This window comes from Psammomys obesus, unplaced genomic scaffold (genome assembly GCF_907164565.1).
Source record: "Psammomys obesus unplaced genomic scaffold, mPsaObe1.curated_primary_1811, whole genome shotgun sequence".
Classification (NCBI taxonomy): domain Eukaryota; kingdom Metazoa; phylum Chordata; class Mammalia; order Rodentia; family Muridae; genus Psammomys; species Psammomys obesus.
In genome coordinates this window covers 8,838,117-8,863,166 of record NW_026585504.1, presented here as the reverse complement: position 1 = coordinate 8,863,166, position 25,050 = coordinate 8,838,117, and the positions used below count along the sequence as shown (strand labels likewise).

At 51.6% G+C, this 25,050-nt stretch overlaps 1 protein-coding gene across 4 annotated transcripts in view; it reads right to left on the bottom strand.

Moving 5' to 3' along the window:
• The window catches only part of Kcnip3 (potassium voltage-gated channel interacting protein 3), a 62,130-nt gene that overhangs the window by 13,810 nt on the left and 23,270 nt on the right, over positions 1 to 25,050 (bottom strand). Inside the window, exon 1 of one of the 4 annotated variants that reach the window (XM_055617217.1) lies at positions 9,862 to 10,048. The exons of the other annotated variants lie outside the window; for them this stretch is intronic. Coding sequence (XP_055473192.1) covers positions 9,862 to 9,964 — 103 coding nt within the window. The 5' untranslated portion in view covers positions 9,965 to 10,048. Of the gene's footprint in view, positions 1 to 9,861; positions 10,049 to 25,050 lie in introns of those variants that run through there. 4 annotated transcript variants of the gene reach the window in all.

Sequence of the window (25,050 nt, the reverse complement as noted above, 5' to 3'; positions counted from 1 at the left end):
ACACACACACACACACACACACACACACACACACACACACACACACACTGAAATCCAGTTAGATTTTTCTAGAACCTTGATAAACTTGGTCTGAGCAAGATGTTTCCCATTCGAAGTTTGCCCTAACCCTGATCTCCACAGCCTCGAAGAGAACACTGCACGGGTGGAAGAAGGGTGGACCCACTAAGCAACAGCTCAGGGGGCTGGGGGAGGCAGAAAGCGTTAGGGGGATGATTTCACAGTTGTTCAGGGGGGGGGGTTGTTGCAAACTGGGCACCTGTACGCAGAGAGCAGAGCTACGTCTCTTGTAGCACGCATGGCCAGATGACCAAAGATCCAGGAGTGAAAGAGGTGACAGAGTTAACGTCACAAGGTGGAAATGGACAAGAGGCCTAGACCCATATAATGACTCCCACAAATTGTCCTCCAGATGGGAACCCCACGCCTGGGTGACCCTTTCCCTCTCTTCAGGGTCCCACTTTCTTCTAGGTTGCTTCTGCCCTTGACCAGGCAGCTTCTTCTCCCCGGGATGCCAGAGGAAGCTTCTGGAAACACACTCACCCCTTAACCTGTCCCAAGTCTACTATAAACCCAAAGTCTACTATAAAACCCCCAGCTCAGATTTCACCCTCTGGCATCTCTCACCCCCCTCCACTCAGCTATACTGCCCCACTCCTCCAAACCAGCCCCCACTGGACCTCTGCTCATATGTCCGTCACCTTCTCTGAGGGGACAGTCCTACGGCTCTCTACCGTAATCCTGGTTTTCCTCCTTGGGTTGGCTGTGACTGGCTGGCATAAGCCCTGTTTCTGTTTTCTGGGCTGTGGGATGGACGCCCCCACCCGAGCCCCAATGCTCTATGTGGCCAGATTTGGAGACAGGGTATGCGGGAGGCTGTTGCTGTGGTTTGGGTGACTGTCCCCCTTACACGCAAAGGTTTGGTCCCAGCTGTCAAGAAAGAAGCAGTCCCCAGCCCCAAAATAGGCCAGGGGAGGGGAGGAAGAGTCTTGGATTAGGATTACTCAGAAGGGCAAGAAAGTAAGCGGATGGCTAGCTGGCTTTCCAGCATCCTTCAGACTCCAGCGTCTCCCGACTCTGCCCATCAAGGCATCCGCCAGAGCACCAGGACAGCTGGACCCTCTGCCTCTGCCCAGCAAGTCTCAAGGGTCTCCCTGTCCCTGCCCAGCACTGGGGCTCTTGCTACAATGCTGAGCATTGTGGATTAGAGACCTGAATCCAGGTCCTTGTGTTTTCAAGTCAAACACTTCACTGATCTCTCTAGCCTTGAAGCTTTTCTTGGTGTTTTAAAAAGTCCAAAGTCCCATGGCATCTGAGATGCTACAGGCTGGGCTTTTTTTGAGAGTTTGTTTAGGGGTTCAAGAGATGAGCATGGCTGCTTGTGTGTTCTGAACTAAAGATTGCTTCGCCTGCATTTGGTCTGAGACCATCCATGCAAGAGGGACACATATAAAATTGTGAGGGAGGAAGGGGACACCTGCCTAGCCAGTCAGAGAAGCCTAATCAATGACTGTGATCAATAGGGTGGTGGATGTTGTAGCCAAATCACCCTCAAATTCAAGCTGGGCTTCCTCACCAGAGCATAAACAGCACAGACCAGGCAGGGTCCTACCCTGCCCTCCGTGTGGCTCCTTCTGTGCATTACCCACTTGTAAGGGCTTGGGAAAGATGGCTTAGATCTGTGTTCACTGAGTGGACCCACAAATGGCCTGGGGAAGAGGCCTTCTTGGCCTGCTTCAGTAGCTGAACCCAGAGAAGCTTTCTTGGGCTACCGCTGCTACCTTTGAGCAGTTGCTTGAGACGCTCTGGCAGCTTGCCGCAGTAGGAGAGAAGACAGCAACAAGAGCAGACCCTCCCTCAAACATTCTCTTGAGTCTGCTGAGGATCCCAAAGTTACTTCTTTGTAGCAAACTCCAGTGGTACCGCCACACTCGGGCTCCAATCTCTGTGGCCTCAACCCTCCCAATATTCTGTTTTCTCCTCCTTCCCAGAGGAAAACTTCTGGTGGCTTTGAGATAAACCCAATAAGGATTCCTGGGATTAGGGAAGAGAGTGGCCCTAATCAGTCCTAGGGACCTGACTTGGAGGGGTCCCAGATCTCAGCTCCTGGGCCTGAAATTGCCTGTTAGGGCCTCCAGTTTACAGGGGCTGTGGAAAGTAAGACCCCTGCACAGATGACTGGGTCTCAGCCCTTCCTTAGTTTCTATAGTTCTGTGAATCCTCCAGGTATGACAAACTGGGGCCACCATGAAGTTGAGGAAGAACATGAAAGCAGTCCAATACAAAAATCACAAATGTACTCAAAACATAAAAACTTTGACATCTAAATTTTTTTCTTTTTGTAACTCCATGTCATGTTAAAATGTTGGACGCACCTGTGACCTAGATCCTGTGGTCCCACAGGAAAGTTCCCATGACAGCTATGGGGGAAGGAGAAGCCGTGGGGTGAGGCTTCCATTTCAGTCTGAGCTGTCTCTTCTACCCTAAATTTACAGCAGCTTTCCCTTGTTGCTTTGTCTTAGGAGCAGAAAATTCCTCAGGTCTTCCCTTTGCACAAGTTGGAAGTTTATCTGGGTGGGGAGTTGCGCTGAAGGCACTAATCCCCTTATACGGTTTTGGAACAAACCTTTCTTTAATCTTCTCATCTCTTTCAGCACAAGCATTGGTTCCAACATTAAGGTCCCTGGAGCTCTTTTTCATTTTAAACTATATATTTTATCTTTCTTTTTGCCATGCTTGCTCCTTTTCACTGTAGACCTTCACAACAGTGACTTCTGTCATGAACCACGTGGCAGAGTCAACGTTAGTCCATACTGAAATCTCCTCTGCCAGGAAAACCAATTATTTTCAACTTAGCCTCAGGCAGATTCTCAGGACAAGGACAGAAAGTAGCCACAATCTTTGCCAAAATGCAGTAAGAGTAGTCCTAGCCCAGCTGCTAACATTGTTCCCCTCTGAGGCCTCTTGAGCTGGGCCTCCACAGTCTACTTCATACCACTGTCTTCCAAGCTCTTCCTAAGGTTGCCCATTAATGGCTGTTTGCAGTGTTCAAGAGCTTTCCCAGTCTGAAGTGTCAAAGTCTTCCATGTTCCTCCAAACGACACTACGGTCAGCTCTGTCAAGCAAAAGCCCACTTCCTAGTGCCACCTTCTGTCTTAGCTACTTTTCTATTGCTGTGATGAGATGCCATGACCAAGGAAACATATGGAAGAGAGAGTTTATTGGGGGCTTATGATATCCAAGATTAGGGTCTATAATGGTAGAGCAAGGACATGGTGGCAGAAACAGCCAAGAGCTCACGTCTTGATCCAAAAGTTGGAGGCAGAGTGAGGAGATGGTGGAGCAAGCGTTTTGAAACCTCAAAGCCTTCCCCCAGTGACACAATTCCTCCAACGAGGCCACACCTCCTAATCCTTCCTAAACAGTTCCACAGACTGGGGATCAAGTATTCAAACATATGAACCACTCTCATCCAAATCACCGCAACACCTATACCATAAAATAAAAAAAATTAAATTAAAAATTTCTGTAAATACTTGAGACTGGGTACTTGATGAAGAGATCTATTTGCCCCATAATTCTGGTAAACAAAGGCTCCAAACAGGATGGTGTCTGGTGAGGGCTCCCCTGGTAGTGTTATAACATGGTGAAAGCCAGAGGTTCAGAGTCGGGCTTGATTTTGTTTGCTTCTCTTCCTTTGGGAACTAACCAGGATCTCATGAAAACTACATTGATCCCTTTCAGGCTTCAGGTGGTGAGATTTAGCCTCCATGGTAAGAAAGTAGGAACTTAATCTAACTGTGATATTATGAGGGGAGTTAGTGGGTGGTGATTGGGATTAGGTGAGGAGTCAAGATGGATCCCCACAATGGAATCTTGGTGGCTTTGTAAGGAAGAGACCATAAGAGAAACATGTAAGTTTCCTATCTCTCTCCATGCAGTGCCTTGGATGGCCCAGGATGCTGCCAGCAAGAACCTATCACCAGACAGACCTCAACCTGGAAAGCTTCAGAGCAGAAGGGAAAGTCAACCTTCTGTCTTTATAACCTCCCCAGTCTGTGGGACTGTGATACTGATGACACACTAGACTAATCCACTCAACACCGCAGTTTGCCAGGTAGTTCTGGGCACACAGAGGCCCCAGTGACAAGCCCACAGGTGGGTGTGGGCAGGAATATAGGAACTTTGAAGGCAGTATCCTTTTGACACAATCCTTGGTGTCCTGTGAAGGAAGGGTTAGGGACACTCCAGGGGAGATATGCCTCTCCCAAGCTCGCTACAGATGAGGACCTGGCTCAGATGGGGGCATTTCACTAACCCAGCATACACCTCAGGCAGCGCTACTCTGTCTGGAACTGAATTCCATCACTCTGTCCCACGGGTGCTCCACCGGAAGCAAGAAGCACCACTAGATGTTGGGGAGGAAGAAGGAAGGGGGCCAGACCTACTCTAGAACTTAGCAGGTCTGACCTGAGACCCGGCATCGATGCCTCGCCCTAGGCCACGGAAGTCGACAAAGGGATGGGAATGAGGCTCTGTCAACCTTATCCCCAAGCCTCCAGGCTTACAGGCCTCAGGGATCCTGGCTCTGAGTTCCCACCTCCACTTTTTCAAAGCTTTTCTAAAAATTATTTATTTATCTATTTTAGCTTACTCCAGCCCAGTGAACCACACAGGGGAAGAATCTGCAGTGGTTCCAGTTTTGAAGACCAGCAAAGTGAGCCCTCAGGTTAAAGGCACGGTCACATGGGAAGCTAATGAGCAAACCAGGTAAGTAGGGCCTGGAGCCTAGAGAGGTACACCCCGCCCAGTCTTGCTGCAAGGGGCACCTGTGCTCTGAACACCCTGTGTTAGCACGATACCTTCCCCTCCCTTGAGTCTACACCTGGCCAGAAGGTCTTTCTGTATACACCTCATGCCCCAGCAAGAACATACCCCTACCAGCCCAGAGGCTCTTTATGCCCCAAACACTTCCAGGATCTCACCACTGACCCAAGTGGTAGGGTCCTAGATGGAGGAGTTCCATGTCTAGGAAACAGACTATTGGAGATCTCCAAATCACAGGATGGACTAACCACACCCCTCTTCAGTCAGGGGTCTCCTATGGGGTGTCTAGGCTGTATCAACTCCACCCTGGAAAGCCTAGCCTCCTGGACAGGTCTGATCAGTAGTTCAGACATCCACTGAGGGTCAGAGTTCTCTGGCCAGGCCAACTGACAATGGGGCGGCCAGGACTGAAAGGCCAGGGACCCAGGGTTGGCGGTCACGGGGACTTTGGGAGGGGCTCCAGCTGGTGATGGGTGACATCCCCAGATGACAGAGAGCCTCAGATGAACACAGGGCTCACAAACACCTTGTCAACGGCATCCAACCTCCCTGCCTTCTCCATTGCTCTGATCCCTGTTTTCCTCCAATCTGTTAACGCCAGCATCGGTCTAGCCCTTGAGCCTTCTTTACCTCGAATCCTTGGTGATGCCTCGGTCTACATTGCTGTGTCCTCACAGTGTCCTGTAGCAAACCGCCCATTGAGCCACACTGCAGCCTTCATCTCCTTCATGAACTCACTTGGGTCGGTGTTTTCCTCTAGACTCCTGTGCTAGGCAGAACAATGGCTCTCCAAACAGTCCAAGACTGATGCCTGGAACCCATTGGTGTATGGTCACAGGGCAGAAAGGGTGAAGTTAACTAAGGTTGTTGCTCAGCTGACCTTAAAACAGGGATGCAACTTGGATCATGCGAGCGGAACAGAGTAAAGTGGAAGGGAAGAGAAGCCGAGACAGAAGGCACTGTCTGATGTTGCCGAAATGGAGGAAGAGGCCACGAAGAGACATCCCAAGAAACAGGTAAAGGCAAGGTAGTATTATTCCCAAGAGCCTCCAGGAGGAGAGCCCTGCTTCCCTTGTGTCACCTTAGCAGGGAGATCTGTACAGGCTTCTGGCCTACAGAACTGGACAGAGTTGCATATCTTTATGAGAGTTTAAGCTATTACATTAGCAATAAAAATGCTTTCTTCCCCAAACTTACCAGGTCAGGTTGGGACCACAGAGCACCCCACAAACCTGTAGCCTCCTCCGTGTATTACCTGCCATGCCCCAATGTGCCTTACCTTCTACTTCTTCACCATCTCGTTTCACAGCAGCTCTAGAAGCCCTGCCTTGGAGCCTACCCACTCCCCAAGTTCCACTGTAACCCCTCTAGAATGGCTGCAAATGCCTCCAGTAGGACCTGGTACTGCCCCCGGGTTCCCGATGCTCCTGTCTGCTTCTAATGGAGAAGCCAGGACTCTTGCTAAAATTCTAGGCATCTTCCTCTACCTGGAGACATCCATGACTCTGGATGGACGTCAATGTCCTTGCAGAAGACCATGCCCACCCTGAGCTGTGTCCTCAAACTGGGACATGGCGAGTGGTCTCTCAAGATGGATAAGAGACAAGTTTCTGGGTCCCACACCCAGACCCCATAGGTCTAGGGAGGACTTCAAGGTGCAAGCGTATATGTGTATGTGTGTGTTTCACTGGAGGTAGAACACGGAGCCTCACCCACACCGGTCAAAATGCTCTCCTACTGAGATACACCCTCAGTCTGGTTTTAACCTTTTATTTTGAAACAGGTGCCCAGTCATCAAGGTGCCCAGTGCCCAGTCTGGCTTTCCACTGACTGTAGCCTAGGCAGTTCCTGGTGCTCCTGCCTTCACCTCTCCTGAGCCACCAGGCTTGGCTGGACGCTCATTTCTAACAAGCCCTGGGGAATGTTCCTGCCACTGGCACGGGGACACACTGACAAGCCCTGACTGCTTATGCTTGAAGTTCTCAGAATTGTGTGTTCAACCCTGCCTGCCCCTGAGAGCTGGAGTACCACACAGAGCTTCCAGACCTCCCTGAGAATGAAAGGCAATGGAACATGCCTAGAGACCTCAGGCTTTGGATGCCTGGAGTGGGCATGATAAGTGTGCTCTCCAAAGGCCACTCAGATAGTACACTGAACCACCCCATTAAGAACCAGCGTCCTATCCAGACGTGGTGCTCAGCATACCTGCAATCCCAGCATGCTGTGGGAGTGGGCAGAGGCAGGAAGATCACATGTTCTCTTCCATCAAATACCAACCAGTGCCTGATATAACCTGTCCCTTAGAGGCCAATCTGACCAGGGTCTCCCCTGGGACCCAGCCTCATCTCCGTGGGCAGCAGGGGCTGGGGCCTCCAGTTTTCCCTCAACAAATCCTCACCGAGCTGCTGTCTGGTACCAGGCATGGGAACTATAGTGGGCAGCCCACAGCCACACCCCCAGGTGCTGCTGGCATCTGGCAGAGACACGCCACAAACTAAGAAAGGAACTCAGACATCCAGCACCTGATGTGAGTGTGGGGCCGTGAGGAAACCCAGGTGTAGGGGAGTTGAGGCTTCTGCAGGTGAAAGTCAAAGAAGTAAGTTGCCTTACCAGTACCTCAGAGATGTCAGAGATGCAGTCAGTGCCTCAAGCAAGGCGCAGTGAGGAGCCTCTGGGCAAATCTTGGGACTCCCTGTGAGACTGAACTGTCAGCCAGCCAGGGGAAGCCACCAACCCTGAAGTGTTGCTTTAACTTCAGGGCCTTCATGGACTTGCTACATGCAGAATGCACATGCCAGGCCCCGCTTACCACAAACTGTAGTCCCTCAGCCCTGTCTCTGGTCCTAGTGCCCAAACGGAGTCCCCTCTGAAAAGCTCCAGGCCCTTCGGTTCCTACCAGTCCTGAAGAACTCATCAGTCTGGTTTCTTACAGATGAAAACCACAGAGGCTCAGAGAACACCAATCGCACATGCGCGCTGACGGGGCCAAGGACCCGGAGCACCAGCAGCCTTTCACCCCAGCAGCATGCAGAACAGCTCATACGCAGTCAGATGGCTGGACTCGGGCTCCTCACAGTACATCGACGGTCCCCTAGCTGCTGCTGGCCACTAGGCGCCTCAGGCCCTCAGCTGGCACCACATCCCATCAACACAGAACATCTAGAACTTAAACTCCCCCGCTCTGACCCAAGCAGGGGGGAGGGGAAGGCTGTCTACACCAGAGCAATGTGTTCACCCCGATTCACATCTGCTCTTGCCAGTGGCTGCCCCTTGCAGGTTGCAGCAGTGTTTCTGAGCGAGGAGGGCACTGGCCGCTGAAGCCTGAGATGGCACTGCGGTTCAGGAGTGAAATCATCAGCCCTGATTTACGGATGGTGCCACAGAGACTCTGCACAGTTAAGGGGCTTTGCAGTTTGTAAGGATGCCAGGACCCCCTCTCAGGCCTCACTGGCTCAGGCTGTGCACTTCCTCACCTGTGTCAAGACTCCTAGACCTCCCAAAACCACAGCTGGGCTGGAAAGGGGGAAAGTTCTGAGTTTGAAGGGGGCTGGGTTAGCAGGTCAAACAACTCATGTACAGCCTTAGGGATACTGCCTACCTTGTAAAGAGAGTCCTCCTGAGAACTTACAAAGTCAAACTTGTGACTGCCCAAGACCTTGGCAGGAGTCACCTTGGCAGTGCTGTGGAAGTGAGGCTGACTGGTAGTTCTGGGCAAGGCAGGGAGGAGGGTCCAGGAGGGCCTGGGAAACACGCATTTGCAATGGAATGGCCATGGCTTCCCCAGACACCACACCTTACATACTGCAGGCTTCCAGAGGGCCATGTGCAGAAAATGACAGGTATCAGAAGTCTCCTGGGGGCATGCAAATCTCTCCCCACACCTGCTTCAACCCCAAGCACCCTCACGTCGCTCTCCCCTAAGGCCATTGCCAGGCTCCATCCCCAGCCAGGCAAGCTTGGGCATCTTTGCCCACTAGAGCCTAAGAGCCCAAGAAAGGAGGCATGAGGGAGCCCGTGGCTCCTGTGGGGCCTGCGTGCGTGGTGATAGGCTTAAGGACCAACTCTGCCTCAGGAGCAAAGTAAAGTTATGCCTTGCATACAGCCTGCCCTTTCTGGCCCTTATCAGTCCTTTGCAGGGCTTGGGATCCAGCCTGATGTCTAAGAGAATGCTGGGGAGGAGCAACCTCCCTCCCCCAGCCTCTGGGTTCCATTCCCAAGAGTTGGATGGAGCCCGGCAAGGTCGCCAGACTGCTGAAGCAGCAGGATGCTTGTCCTCCCTTGAAGCGGCTAAAGCACCCGAGGTGACCCGAAGCCAGCCCCTTTCTCTCAGTTCTGAGGAGCAGGGCTGCGCTGGAACCTTTGGAACAGCCGGGGAAGTTCTATGTCCAGTGTTCCCTTCTCTTAACCCAACTATGTGTCAGGAGACGGGTCCCTCCTCCTCAGCTGCCCAGGAGTGGTAGGGCCCTGCGGTTGGTATTCCTGTCGGAGGGTATTTGCCAGGGGTCCCAAAGAGATGGACACGACTGATTTAAGAGTAGTCTGTTTCCTCTGTTAATATTTTATTAGGACATTGCAGATTTGGTTACTGATCTTAGGTACGGGAGCTCTGCGTGAAGACAGGGTACTGGACAGCAGACGGAGGGCGAAAAGGACAGTCCCACCACTGGCAAAGGTCCCAAACCGTTCTCCCCTCACCGGCAACTTGGATTGCGGGTCTTTCCTGGCATTCACCCTCGGTCACCTGCTTCCCCGGGGCGGCCCAAGCCAGAGGCAGCTCGGACTCACAGGCCTAGGTCAGCTAGGAATGCTCTCTCAAGATGTCACCCATCCCTCCCGTCTCCGCCAACGCTGCATTCGGGTTCGGTCAGTTCAGCCCAAGCTCTCTGTGCCCTCTTGGTCCCAGCCCCAGCCCTTCACAGCCAGGAGGGGGCGGCGTCTGAGCTGAGGCGGCTATCCTTCCACCGACCCTTGGCCTCCCCGGGAAGAGCCGCAGAGAGGCAGGAGGCCACATGTTACCTTCCATGGACATGGGTTCCAAGATGCCGAACTGCTTGAGGACGGCTATGAACAGCAGCACCACCACCGCCATGGCGCACAGCTCCATACCCTGGATGCCCATGGCGAGTGCGGCTGGGACCGGGGCGCACCCCTCGGTCTTGCGCAGCCTGGAGGCACCGGGGCCGGAGCCTCCCGCCCGGCCTCAGGGGCGGCGGCTCACATGCCCCGGGCAGGCGGGGCTACGGGTATCGGTGGGGCCAGGACCCCGCGGAGGAGAAGGCAACCGTCAACAGAACCGGCCGTGATGCTGGAGCCCGGGCGCAACTTTGCAAATCAGCCACCAAACTTCGAGGAGCGGCGGCGGCGTCGTCGGCTGCAGCGTGGGGCGCGGATCCCGGGACCAGTGCGAGCCAGCAGCGCCTCCATTCCCCGCACGGGGCACCACGACTCTGCCGCCCCCTGTCCTGCCACGAGGGCTCCGGGCCACATCGGCGGGGGGTCCCGGGCGCTCCTGGCCGCCCCAGGCTCCATCGCGGCTCCCTGGGCGCTCATTGGCCTAGGCGCAGGGACCACTCCGGGACTTGTCCCTTGCGGCCCCTCCTTGCCAGCCCGGGAAGAGGCGGGAGGGACGAGGCCCCGCCCCACACGGTCTAGCTCCAGACTGAGCCTCCTGGCGCGTCGCCACCGCTGCCCCGCCAGCCCCGTGGAGACCGCGTGGTCTGCGGTTTCCCCACCCGCTGGAGGGAGCAGGGAGCCCAGGAGGAGGGGCGCGGCCGCCACACTCTCAGCAAGACTCGCTGCCCAGTGGGAGGGGCTTGGAGAATCCGGGAAGCCCCGTCCCTCCAGGAAGTTTCCTGCAACTCAGCCCACAGCCTGAGATTCAACTTGATCCTGAGCCACCTCTTTTTGAGGACGGAGAAGTTGGTGTCCAGAGTTCTCCAGTTCTGGAAACCCGCTTGCGCTCCCGGGGCTTTAGGAGGAAGGGGCTTTGGCATTGGAGCCTAGTGGACTGAGTTCAAGTTCTGACTGCTGTACCATCCCGGTCGAGTCTTGGACTTTGAGCCTTCTCCGTAGAGGGACGGTTTGCCTTTCTGGTTGTCAGGAAGATCTAAGCTGCTGCTGCTGAGAGCTGTGCTAATTAGTTTGTGGACGGCTTGCTTCCCTTTGGGGCTCTGGCTGGGGCCGAGGAAGCCGCGGAAAGGAAGGAGGAGGAGGAGAGGGCGGGGAGTGGCAGGGCGGAGCCGAAGATGCTCCGGGCTGCGAAGCTCCAGCGGGTGTGGGCACCGAGGGTGGACTCTCTGCTGCCCTCCAGCGGGCGCCGGGCTCCGCGGGAGTGCTCTCTAGACCCAGAGGGACCAGGTGGGAAGCTCTGCTGGGGCCAATCCCAACCCCTTCCCGCTATTTTAGCAGAAGGAGAGAGTTTGAGTGCTGTTTCCACCTCCAGCCCGAACAACCCCAGCTCGCCTTTAGGAGTTTACGATCCACTCGCCAATTCCTTCAAAGGGCGCAGCTCTACGCTCAGGTGGTGTTGGAAACGGCGGCAGAACCCCCATGCCCACCGCACCTGCACCGAAGGTCACTATCTGGGCCATGACCTAGGGCATTCCTCACCTCCCGTTTTACAGACACGGAAACTGAGGCCCAGAGGGCGAATTGCTCATGGGGTCACAGGCGCAGCGCCAGTCTGTTAGATTCTGAACCGGCGTTTCACTGCTCCCAGCCTCGCTGTTTCACCTGATTGATCAAAAGCCGGAGTTTGGGCAGTAATTTCAAGGAGCTGTAAGCACATCCTTTTGGTTCGGCTTAATCAGGCTGCAAGTCTCCATTGACCAAGGCCAGACGGCTAGGCAGAGAGGCCAAGATCAGCATAGGACAGCTCTGCTGGAGAAGTCGACTCGACTCGCTCAAACGTGTAGAAGGCCGGGAGATCAAAGGACTCCTGCACCCTATAAGTTACACACTTGAGAACCAAGAGATAACCAGGCTAGGTCCCAGTTCGTTTCCATATGGAGCCAAAGTCCTGATGGACATCCCTAGAGTCATAAAGTGGGGACAGTGACTAGCCTCCTCTGGGGCACATTACAGATCCAGTGAGGAGAGTATTGGTGGACTCGAGTGGGCTCAGGCGGCCCCGTGTTTTACACTCAGCCCGGCTGTGCAGCAAGACATACCGCCGCCTCCCTGCCTCGGGTTCCCTTTTGCTTCTGAGCGTCTTTGGATGCCAGTGGAAGCGTCAGCGGCTGCCCATAAACACTGAGCTATAAGCGAGTCATCGATCCCCTGGCTGTGCTGTGTAAAATATTAACGACGCCTAAGTGGATCCGAAGCCCGAGAGCACAGTGGCCCCGCGGTATGAACAGCCTGGGCTGAAGGCCTAATGGATAGAAGTTGACTCCCCTGCTCGCCCAGAGTTGCGCCCTGTCAGCCCGGGGTCTAACCGAGGGCTACTAGGTGCTAGGTGATTCTCTCACAGCCTTCTTCCCCAGACTAAGCGTCCTCCCTCAGCCAGGAAATGGCAGAGCATGCCCTCTTTGCGGCAACGCCCCCAGGGGGCTGTCTGCTTTGGCTGGCATTCACCCCTCTCATGTCCCTATGCGTCCTGGGAAGCAGCAGCACTTGCGTACCCTTTGAGCTAGGGTACAAGGGGTGGGGGGGCCCTTCCTGCAGGGGAAGATGAGGGAGCCATGTATCTACATAGGAGCAGCCTATACTTGCTAAAGCAGTGGAGGGGAGGGGCTCATTTGAAGGCCTCAGGATGCTCGGGTGTCCTGGTCTAATTTAGGGAGTCATCAAAGAAAGCTGGTTAGAGTCCAGAGAGGTTGCACGTGAGGTCATAGTGTCCTTTTGGCCTGGAGTATGGAAGCTGCTTTTCGGTGCTATCTCCGGGAAGCCCACCAAGATTACACCAGCCCTGGTTGGTGTCCTTTCCTGAACTCCCTCTGCTGCATTTCTGCCCTGCCTCCTATGTCCCTCTGTCTCTTATTTCTCAGAGCTCTGCTGTTAGTCTTCCAAGGCTGGGGACCTGAGAGTTTGACTGGCATGGCATGCTATTTCCTGCTCCACACACCATGCTAGCCTAGATTCCAAAGATTCTGACTCTTACAGTTCTGGTCCTGTGACCCATTCCCACTCAGCAAGCTGTACTAAGTCCCAGCACGGCCAGCCTGGGTCACTGTCACCCCCCAGGCTTCCTCCCTATCCCACCCTTCTTCCCATGGTACCTCTGGTGCTCAGCCACACCCCCTCCCTCCCTCCTTGACTCCCTTCATGGATCCCCAACCTCTCCAGCCCCTCCACCGCTCCACTTGGGGCCACCAAAGCTATCTCAAGATGATCACAGAATTTTGTCCTTCTTATGTTTAACTCTCTGACTGCGGCTCTGCCTCAACGCAGGCTGCACTGATCTGCTCACCGTTCTCGCCCAGCTGTGGGAGCTGCACCCTAATCACCTCTGCCAGGGTCTTCGCTCCTGAAGCCACAGGACGATGGTTTTGGAGCTCTGAATAGACTTGGCAAGCAGCACTGATTCCTTTGTTCTACAGTAGTCAGCTCAGGCAGTATGTTAGATGGGACCAGGACTACAGGAACCCTACAGGAGACTGATGGAGTCGGTGGGCACTCTTAGGGGGCAACAAGGAGCCAGAGGATGTTGCCCCCTCAGGAGATAGAGGGCAGAGGATACCAGCTGTACTTGCTGCCTGTCTGTATCCAGCTGTACCTGACGGCTCTTCTAAACCTCTGCCTTTCAGTTATATAAGCCAGTAAATCCCCTGGTTTTTGCTTAAGCCAACAGCTTGAGCTGGGTTGCTGTTAATTGTAACCAAGGGAATCCTAGTTAATACATTACTGATTAGTTATGAAGACCAGACTCTCGAGAAGGGGGCCAGCAAAAATACAGGACTAGAGGTCTAAGGGGGAGAAGGAGAGAGAGAGAGAGAGATGAGTGTTGATGCTCTGTGCCTCCTCCCTCTTTTTTTTTCTCTAGTCCAGGCCTTCAGGGCACAGGACTGTGCCCTGGGGGGTGACCCAGGCTGGCCATGCTGGGACTTAGTACAGCTTGCTGAGTGGGAATGGGTCACAGGACCAGTGGGTCACAGGCTGCCCACACTCAGGGTGGGTGTTCCCTCGGCTAAGTCTCTGTAAACACTCTGGGCACACTCACAGGTGATTCCCAACCCAGCCCTGCCGGCAATGAAGGTGAACCAGCTCTGTAGGTGAGCCTCCCTCCTGTCCTCTGACATGTCCCACTGGCTGGAATCCACACATTTTGAAGAAGGGCTTCAGAAACACAGCTCAGTCAGGGTGAGGTACAGGAACGGGGCAGACGGAGCCACACGGCAGAAAGGATCTCACTTGGCAGGGCCCCACACACCAGGGTGCTCATTTGAGTGTCAGGTAAAAAAAAAAGAAAAAGAACAAAACAATACTGTGTGTGTGTGTGTGTGTGTGTGTGTGTGTGTGTGTATGCATGTCATAGCATATGTATGGAGGACAGAGGACAATTTTCAAAGGTTGGTTCTCTCCACCATGTGGGTCCTAGGGACTGACACAGTCATCATCATCTGTCTTGGCAGCAAGCACCTTTTCCTACTGAACCATGTTACCAGCCCTAAACCTTTCATAATTCAAGTACCATTCCCTGGCACCTCAGTCCTCTTAATCCCAGGGAAGGTGAACATAAGCAAGAGAGTAATTGACAGCAGACTTAGCTTAGGACTGAAGGCTACCTTCAAGCCTACACAGACCACACACAGCAGTCTCTAAGAGCACTGGACAGCAGTGGGAACAAGGTAACAATCCCTGTGAGAAGGGAGAACATGAAAAAAAAAAAAACCCACATTCATCTCATCATTTCCTTTCAGCATATTGTCCCAAATGATGGAGGTCAAAACCGCCTCACGCTGGTGTTCACAGAGATGACGGAAATAGAGATCAGAGTTCAGGCATGGTTTGCAAGGATGGGAACCAGGGAAGAAGAGAACCAAAAGCTATGGGATGGATGGTAAATGTCACCTAAAAGGCTCATATGCTGAAGTATGGTCACCTGTCTATGGTGATATTGGAAGGCAATGAAACATTTAGGAAGTGAGGCTTTACAGAGTGAAGCTAGGTCATTAGGGTCTGTCTATTGCTGTGTAGAGACACCAGGAACATGGCAACTCTTACCAGGAAACATTTAACTGGAACTGGCTTAGAGGTCAGAGGTTTTGTTTATTATTGTTACAGCAGGAAGCATGGTACCATGCAGGCAGACCTGGTGCTAGAGAGGTCTACATCTGGATCTGCATGCAGCAGGAAGAGAGAATGGCACTGGGCCTGGCTTGAGCATTTGAAACCTCAAAGTCCACCCCCAGTGACACACTTCCTCCAACAAGGCCACACTCAAATACGTCTGGAATCTGACAACTGTAAAAACAAAACTCAACATTTTTTTCTTTTTCTCTATTTTTTTTTTTAATTTGAGGCATGATCTCATGGAGTGAGGGTTAGCCTTGAACTCCTCATCTTCCTGCCTTCATCTCCCAAATGCTGGGATGATAGGCATGTGCCAGCACACCTGGTGTATGCTGTGGTTGTAATTGAATCCAGGGCTTTGTGCATGCTATACATATACTTCACCAGTGAGTTATAGTCCCAGCCCCAAATTCAATGTGTGTGTGTGTGTGTGTGTGTGTGTGTGTGTGTGTGCGTGTGCATGCATGTATGGGAGAGAGACAGAGACACAGAGACAGACAGAGACAGAGAGAGAAGTGAATCTGTGGAAGCCAGATATTAGGTGTCTTCATCTCCACAGTGTCTTCTGAGACAGGGCATCTCACTAAACTGGGAGTGGACTATTTCAGCTAGGTTGGCTGGCCATCCTCTAGAGTCCACCTGTCTGTCTCCACGATGTGGGATAATGGTCAGCTTTTATGTGAATGCTGGGATCCAAACTTAGGTCCCCATGCTTCCACAGCAAGCCTTTTACCCAGCAAACTATCTCCCCCAGCAACCCCCAAAACTCTTCAGTCTTTATAGGGGAATAATTTAATACCAGGCCTCTAAACCACAAGGTCCAGCATGTAACAGAAGATCTCTAGATGTGAGGATGAAAAAGTAGCTGATCATGATGTCGACTTGGAACCCAGGGATGACCCGGATGTTGGAGCTAAGCGGAAAAGAACTTCAGAATAACAGGCTAATATCTTTTTAGTCAGAGCAAATTGGAGCATGGAAGAACAAAGCTGGGTCTGTCTCTGTCTCTGCTACTGAATGAACGTTCCCCAGAGGCTCAGGTGGTGAAGACTTGCTCCCCTGCTCATGGTGCTGTTAAGTGGTGGAGAGCTGGGGGCGTAGCTCAGTGGCAGAGCACTTGCCTAGCATGTGTGAGACCCTGGATGTTCAATCCTAGTACCTTCTAACAGCCCTCCCCCCCACACCAAGTAGTGGAATCCTTAGGAAATAGGGCCTAGTAAAAGGGAGTTATGTCATTGGGGAATGGTCATGTCCATATTTGGATTCTGATACGCACGCTTCCTTTTGCTCCTTGACTCTCCTGAGGTCTCTGCCACAGGCCCTGGTCATAACATACAGCATCACTGCAAGCTCAACATAACAGGACATCACAAGTATAATCCAAATAAACCTTTTCCCTCATCAAGTCAGCACAGTATTTTGTTGTAGCAATGGAAAGCTGACTAGCACTTTGTCGCTGTCTCTGAGCATATTGTTCAAAATTCTGAGAATCAAAACTCTGAAAAGAATCTAGAAAAGACCACCACCTGGAGCTGGAGATGACATCACAGCTAGACGTGTGTCTAGATCACTGTTCAACAAGGAATTATAGTACAAGCCAGGAAATAAGAGTATAAACACAAGACTCAGCAGTAAAAGAGGAAGTGAAGAGCACAAAGGGCATGGACTATCCGAGAGATTTATGTTAAATGTAATGGACTAAAATTAACAGAAGAAATGTAGAAATGAATATAAGACAAAAATTTTAAGGCCTAATAAACAAATGTATAGTTAGAGTCCCAGAAGGACAAAAAAAAAATCTAGAAAAATATGAAAAAATAATAACAGGGTTTTGAAGACATTTCCAGAAACGGTTGAAAGATATCAAACATATTCAATAAGCTGAACAAATCCCAGTCAGAAAAAATAAGAGGGGAAAAAAAATACCTCACACAATTATGCATGGCAAAATAAGAGGAAACCAGATACAATAGACTAATTTTTGAAAATGCTCAAGGAAGGACAAGTAAACAGAGTGTCTTCCCAGCTGAAGATGTCAAACGTGGTGGCGCCTGCCTGTAATCCTGTTGCTCAGGAGAGGAAGACAGAAAGGTCAGGAGTTTAAGGTCAGCCTCAGGAGGAGGAGGAACATTAGTCTGTCCTTGTTTCATCATGTATCCGAGGATTTCTTTCTTTCTTTTTGGAGGGGAGGGTTTTTCTTTTTTTTTCTCCCCAAGACAAGGTTTCTTTTGTAGCTTTGTGAGATTAAAGGCATGGACCACCACTGCCCGGCCTTTTCTTTTCCCAAATTGGGTCTCTCTGTATAGCCCTGGCTACCCTGGAACTCCATCTACAGACCAGGATGGCCTTGAACTCAGAGATTTGCCTACCTCTACTCCCCAATTACTGGGTCAAAGGTGTGCACCCCATGACCCTGTCCAAGGACTTCTGTTTCAGGGGGTAGACAAGGCCAACAGTCCCCAGCCTCTGCGGAGCATTTGGAAGTCCAGTCTTTATCCTTCAGCATTTCCTCAAGATTAGGAAGGAAGAAATCCTAAAATGGGGAATGAAATAGGAAGAGGAACACCCGTGGGAACAAGAGACATAGGCTCCTAGAGGCCATAACTCCATAAATACTGTTGCCTTCCTTTGTCAGCAATGCACAGGACTTGTCATGTGGAAAGAACCTGCCAGGTAGCAAGATGATGTTGCGTGTCTCCAAGGACAAGCTGGCCATCGGTCTGTATAATGAGTGAGAAAGCCCTCTTAATTCACAGGGAAACTCTTTTCTGAAGCCATCTTCAGGATTACAATTTTATTCTATTTCAATCTTGCCTCAGGGAGTAAGAGAGAAGTGCTTCTTCTTTTGTCTGTTTGGTTTTGTTTTTGTTTTTTTTTTTTTTTTGAGACAGGGTTTCTCTGTGTGGCTTTGGCTATCCTGGACTCACTCTGTAGCCCAGGCTGGCCTCAGACTCACAGAGATCCACCTGCCTGTGCCTCCCAGGGTGCTGGGATTGCAGGCGTGCGCCACCACACGCAGCTGAGGTGAGAGCTTCTCAAGTGACTCTGGTTCCCGTGCTTTCAAGTCAAGAAGGACTTGAGAGGCCCTGTAGGCATACCCCCAAACATCACTGTGGTCCAGGACCACTACTGCCAGCTTAAAGGGGAGCCCTCTCATTGCCCTAGTTGACACTGACTATTATCTCGACATAGCTTGTGGTCACCTGAGGAGGCGATCTCGGTCAGGGGATTTCCTTGATAGTTAATTGACATAGGAGAAGCCAGCTCTCTCTGGGTGGCAGCATTCCCTAGGCACGTGGTCCTGAGCTGTATAAAAAAAAAGATACATGAGAAGGAGCTTGTGAGCAAAGCCAGCTATTAGCATCTCTCCATGGGTTCTGCTTCAGAGTCCTGCCCTGCCATCCCTGGACGGTGGGCTGTGACCCGGAAGTGTAAGATGAGGTAAACACTTTCCTCCAGAGTTCATTATAGTCAGCGTGTTGAAATGAGAACACCCAGTGTCCTGACTGTCCTGACTGTCCCCTGGGGAAGCAGGAGAGGATTGTTACAGGTCTCCACTCCCAAAAGGACATACCCAGCCACTGTCCATCCTCAGGAGAGCCTGTCTCTACAAAACAGGTGGTGGGGAGGAGGGGCATGAAGTCAGCTTGTCCTCCAGGTTCCTGTGGTGGAGAACTCCCTGATTCTCTCTCACTTGAAGGACCACTCATGCAGGACGACTAAACAGCTTCGATACAATAGGGTCAGACCAACCATCGCTCTTCTCAACAACTTCACTTTGAATCCAAGCTTGTACAATGCTCACCATGTTGGTCTGGGAATTTCTTTGAATAAATTTCTGTTTCTTGGCTTTCCCATCTCTTTGCTGGTTACAGGACATAGTAACGATCGCTCTGGAGATCAGAGCCACGGTGGCCATAGGCTAAGCTGCTCCTCACCTTCACAGTTGGGGAAGTGCCTCTTAATCCTTCCTCACTTCCTTGCCTGTGTCAGAGCTCTGTAGGGTGGCAGGCTTGTGCTAACCAGTTCAGTGTTATTTTAACCCCCCGTGAATCCAGGCCAGATCCCTGAGCACCAAAGATCGCCAGGAAGCCTCCCTGGCTGGCTCTCTAGAGTTAGCTTGTTGCCCCTGGCATTCATCCTAGTCACACATCGCCATCAATCCTCACGATGCTGACGTTGACACAAAGTGCTCTCAAGTCCCAGGCTTGTGCTGATCTGTGAGGATGTCCAGGACAGAAGCGTTTCATTGTTGGAACTGAAGCCGAGGGCCCAGGGGTGTTTTGGGGAATTTCCATCCGGGATGCTCGCTGTCAGCATCTCCACCCCCACGGTGTCCTCTGACAGCTCAGCGAGGTATCCCTAGCACAGCTGTCCCGCTGCAGCTGGAGGCAGCACACAACTTGGAGATCAAAACCTCCCACTCTTCTACAGGGAGGAGACGTCAGAGAGCACATTGGAGGAATGCAAGCCTTAGGTGTGGACCTGATCCCTGGCTCTCCGTGAGCTGAGCGGCCTCAGGCAGTGTTCTGGCCTCTCTGAGTGCAGGGAAGGGTGGAAGTTGGACAGTGATAGCTCTAGTGCTAGCTCCATCTTTTGATTGCCTATTGTTTATATGTCCCACGTGCGGTACTCAGAACTCACAACGTGATCAGGTACCAGCCAAGGCCTTGTTTACACCTGTTCTAGGACTCGCCCTACCAGGCACATCAAAGGCGGCAGCTCTAGCCTTGGTTCTGGAGGAAGGGTGCCACTCCGGGGGAGACTGACCATTAGCCCGTCATAACCATAAGATGCTGTCCCAAACTGGGGGTTAGAGGAGGTTTGTGGAGGGAGCCGAGAGGTTTCCATGCTCAGGGCTGAGGGTCAGGGATGGCATAAGGAGGATCCCAGGTGCGTAGGGCAGGGACATAGTGGGAGCAGGGACAGGCTGGGGACTGGAAGTCTCCAGTACTGTAGATCACAAACGAAAATGGAGACGGCGAAGCCAGGAGTCTCATACAGAGGTCCAGATAGCTTTGGACTCCCATGGCCATGGAGCATTCCTATGGTCTAGGTAAATAATCACTTTAACGGTAGTGTGACCAGAAAGCCAGCATCTGCTGTGACTGCCCCTTGACTTTCATAGGCCAGATGGACCCCATAGCTCCAGCCTGGGCTATGAGGTCACATAGCAGCACAGTAGGAACAAGAAAGAGCCTGAGTCTCTCCACTCCTTGACCAAATCTGTTCCATGGCCTCACTCTACTCTGAATTGGACATTTAAAGAGATCTGTAGCCTGCCCTCAGCCAAGCCTATGTTCCTGCAGGAGCTGGAGAAATTTCAGTTTCTGACTGTCTGTCTGTGTCCTCATCTGTAAAATCTACCTTCTTTGGAGAGTAATTGAGAAAGATGAAACTGTGTGTGCGCACACACACACACACTTGCACACACACACACACACACACACACACACACACACGCTCTACCTTTTTTACTAAATTACTGGAACCTTTAAATGAAGCACATTCCTGCATTTTTTTTTTTTTTCTGAGTTCCCTCAGCTGTTTTCTTTTAGACAAAGATTGAAACTGCTTGGCTCTCGTCCATGACTTTAGAATTCTATCTATTTAATTTTAAAGATGTGTTTATTTTTATTTTATGGGTGTTTGTTTGAGCATATGTATGCGAGTCACACATGTGCTTGGTGACTGTGAAAGCCAGAAAAATGCAACAGAGCTCCTGTAACTGAATGTACAGACAGTTGAGAGATGCTGTTTGGGTGCTGGGAACCAAACCCAGCTCCTCTGCAGGAGCAGCCAGTGCTCTCAAGCACTGAGCCTCTTCTCTAGTCCTAACCTTTCAATTCTTTATGTGCATCTGTTGCTGCTGCTGCCTGGAGACAGAATCTTGCTATGAGGCACAGGCTGACTTTGAACCCGCTATGTAGCTAACACCGATACTGAACTGGTGGCTGATCTTTCTGTCTCATCCTCCTGAGTGTTGGGATAACACCTGAATCTTAAAGTCTTTTTTCAGGTTTTGGCTTGATCTCTTAGGACAGAATTTGATAGAACTTCTAGGCTGTCACAGTGAAGTTCATTAATTTATTTTGAAAAGTGATCATTTTGTAATTCAGCTCATTTATGAAATTTTGTATGTTTCAACAACCAGACTGTCACTTCCAATACTGCAGATTTTTTTTTGTTATACATAATGTGCTTCTAGGTCTCTAAGGACGTTCACATCTATTTTACTTTATGTTCTTTGTATTTATTCCACATTCTTTTGTCTCGGCAACTGACTCTTATGTGTACTGTGTCATTATTTAGATTCACTTAGGTTGTACTGATATTTTAAGACAGGGTCTCCAGCCCAGACTTACTTCACACCCACTATGTAGCTCAGGCTAGCCTTGAACTCATGGCAATCCTCCTGCCTTAACCTCCTAAACGCTGGGATTACAGGCGTGGCTTTAAAGACCTTAGACATGGTTTTCCTTGGGCGTTGTGGCTCCTGGATACACGTGAGTCAGGTGAAAAAATGCACTGTGGCTCTGCCCTGGCGAAGGGCGAGTCTGACCTTCTGAATCTGTGTCCCTTCTGCTGTCTCTTGTCACCTGCCCATGTGTGAAGGTGGCCACTGGTTTCCTGGTCACCATTCAGTGTGACCCCATTATTGTTTCACTATGTGGATCTCCTTCACCATTCTGGCCACAGGGTGGGGGGTGGGGCACCACTTCCTCACTCCCTCTAGACGTTTGGTCCATCTTTCCTAGGAGCCGGGAGATCCTCCCAGTGTTTCCCCCACTTGTGTCCAGCTCCCTCACCTAGAGCTCAGTCTCTGGGTGGGTGTGCAAGCTGACTCACTGAGCTGTATGTGTGTGATTGTGTGTGTGTGTGTGTGTTTGTCTGTCTGTCTGACATCTGTCTGTCTCAAGCAGAGCAGATGTGACTCTACAGGTCTAATTTGTCCATTTGTGGAACTGGTATAACAAATGAGGGTCCTCCATGAGGTTTGTTTGAACTCAGAGTTCAATAGAAAGAGACGGACCCTGAACCATGAATCCCAAAACCACACCCACCGCCTGAGGCGGGGACCTGATCCATAAGTCACTGTTGCCCTGAGCCACAGCAAAAGAACAAACAAACAAACAAAAAACCAACCAAACAACAAAGAAAAACCCTGGAATTTTTAGTGGTACAATCAACCAAGAAAGAAAGAAAGAAAGAAGTAAAGAAACAAGCATTTTGTGGCAAACTTAACTAAAATGTTTTGATTATAATAGGATCTGATTGTCACATGCGCCACATCCATCCTGACCTTAAAGGGCACATCACTTGCCAACCCTAGGCCTGCTCATGCAACCTGGCATTGGGTTAGAAAACCCGAACCATCCCTTGGACTCCTGGCTACCTGAGTTCTGCAAACACATCCTCTTCGAATCAGGACAGCTGTATTAGGGGTCAATAGGTCGAGCCTGCTTAGCCAAAGGGACTTACTAGACCTGAAATCAAACCACAGGGGAAAAGGGGCTGAAGTCACCATTACCTCTCACTCGCTGTTGTCATAAAGTCTAAAATGGAGGGGAAGGGCCTGGAGAAATGGCTCAGTGGTCAAGAGCACTGTTGAGCTCATGGGAGACCTGAGTTCAGTTCCCAGCGCGCACGCTCGCACGCACACACACACACACACACACACACACACACACACACACACACGTAGTGGTGGCTCACAACTCTAGTTCTGGGGGACCCAGCACCCTCTTCTGGCAATCGCAAGTACTGCAAGCACACGGTACACAAACTCACATGCAGGCAAAGCATCCACATACATAGACTAAAAATAAATCTTAAAAAAAAAAAAATAAAGTCTAGGGAGGGACCTCGTGCTCCCAACACAGCCACGGCATCCACCCTAGGCAGTGAGAATTCCTGCCGTGATGGACAGTCTGCAGCTTCAAGGGACTAGGGTCATCACAGTGTGTGAGCTCAGTGTTGGCCTCAGCTAGGCCTGGCCCCTCGGCCTTGAGGATCTCACACCTCTCATGTGCTCTGCAGGAGGCATGGAAAATTTTCCGTGGCGCCCACTACGTTACTCTGCTGGGCCTGTGTGGACTGGGAAAGCACAGCTCAGAATGGAGCTCTACATAAACCCTGGTTATCCTGCAACAGGGTCAAGACCAGGACACCCTGCTATTCTCAGGGCCTTACCCTACATGGAGATAGAGATAACCCTTGGAAGGCTCTGGAGAGCATCATCCACCAGGAGCGTGGCAACGTGTACAGCCACGATGTCAACATTCATTCGGTCTCCCCCACGGACGCCCTAGTTGTGGCAGGTGTGGTCATTGGCTGGAGGCCTGTCTCACTGGCTTTCCTTGTCACCTTAAGGTGCCCCCTGTCCTCCTGCTACCCGCAGCTATTCAAAGTGCCCTGGGGACCAGCGGCTAGAGCTTCCTGTTGCTGGCGCATTTGGCTTTGGTCCCCCACCTCAGTTACACTCAGCTCAGCACAGTGCAAGGACATAAACCCACCAGGCCCCAGGCCCTTCCTCAGAATGGCCACAGTGGGGGAGGGCCAGGTCCACACCAGCGGAGAGGTGTGAGCCCTGCAGGGCAGAGGAGGCAGGACCAGGGTGGAGAGGAGGCAGGACCAGGGTGGAGACGAAGGCCCTGAGTCGGCATTTTCAAGTTTGCGCTTCGAGACAATTAGGAGCTGAATTATTAAAGCCGCTCAAGGGAAGAGGCTGTTTTTAAGAAAGCATGAGTAAGCAGCTCTATCTCACAGCTGCGCACAGGATCGAAAGCGATCAATCGCCATAATGGCTGTAAATATTTACTCGGAAAAATGTGTGAGCCACCCGCGAGCTCTGCGCAGGGGTCTGTATCCAACCCCTGCATACAGCTTACGAAAGACGCCCAGGTCTAGCCCCCGCCTTTCTCCCGGCTTCCTCTGCGGCTAGACCAGTGCTGTGTGAGACCTGGGGTGAGGGGACTCTGTGATACAAGCTCCGTAAGGACTCAGGTGTAGGGTCAGACACAGCTTGCCCGATGCGGCTGGACGGATGGATGGGTGGGTGTATGGGTGGATGGACGGGTAAATGGGTGGATGGATGGGGGTGGGGCTGGAGGTGGGGGAGTGGGTGGGAGGAGTGGGTGGATAGTAATCTCCCTCTGCCACAGTCCTCACCTGTAAAATGGGCTGGTGATGCCCACCTCAGGGCTCGTTAGACCTGGCATTCAACAGTGTAGGCCACGCTGTCCTGTGGAACCACAAATGGAGATGGATACCTGGCTCTCTGGTATTACATCTCCATAGAGAGGTTCTCTCAGATACTTAGGGAGCCCCCAAGTATGAGGCAACTCGTGGGGCTGTTCTAAGGCTCGGCCTTGACCCAGGACCATGGTGGGTAGCACATGCTTATTGTGAAGGGTTGGTTTTTATTCTACTCAACACAACTCAGTCACCTGACAAGAGGGAGCCTCAACTGAACAATTCTTTTGGTGGCCATGTCTGAGAGAGACTGTCCTGACCGATGACTGATGCGGGAGGCCTCAGCCCATCATTCACAGCATCATCCCTCGGCAGGTGGGCCTGGGGTATCTAAGAAAGCCTATTTTTTATTATAAGAAAGCCTGGGCTAACCCCAGGACCATCTATTCCCTACAGGCCATGGGCCTGCTTATCACTGAGCCTGTGAAAATAGTGAGTGTGTGTGTGTGTGTGTGTGTGTGCACATTTGAGTGCCCTTACACATGTTACTATGAGTGTTACAATTATAGCCACACACACACAGACACACAGTGCTAAGTCTACACACAGGGCCTTCCAGTCTCTCCACAGACTCACCTCAGCCAGTTTCCCTGTGAGATCTGTGTTTAAAAATATCTCAGCCTCCCACTGTGCACCCATTTCTCCCACCAAGTGCTAAGATGGAGCCCCTAGCTCTTTACTTGAACCCATTGGATTCAAGCCCTGGGACAACAGGGC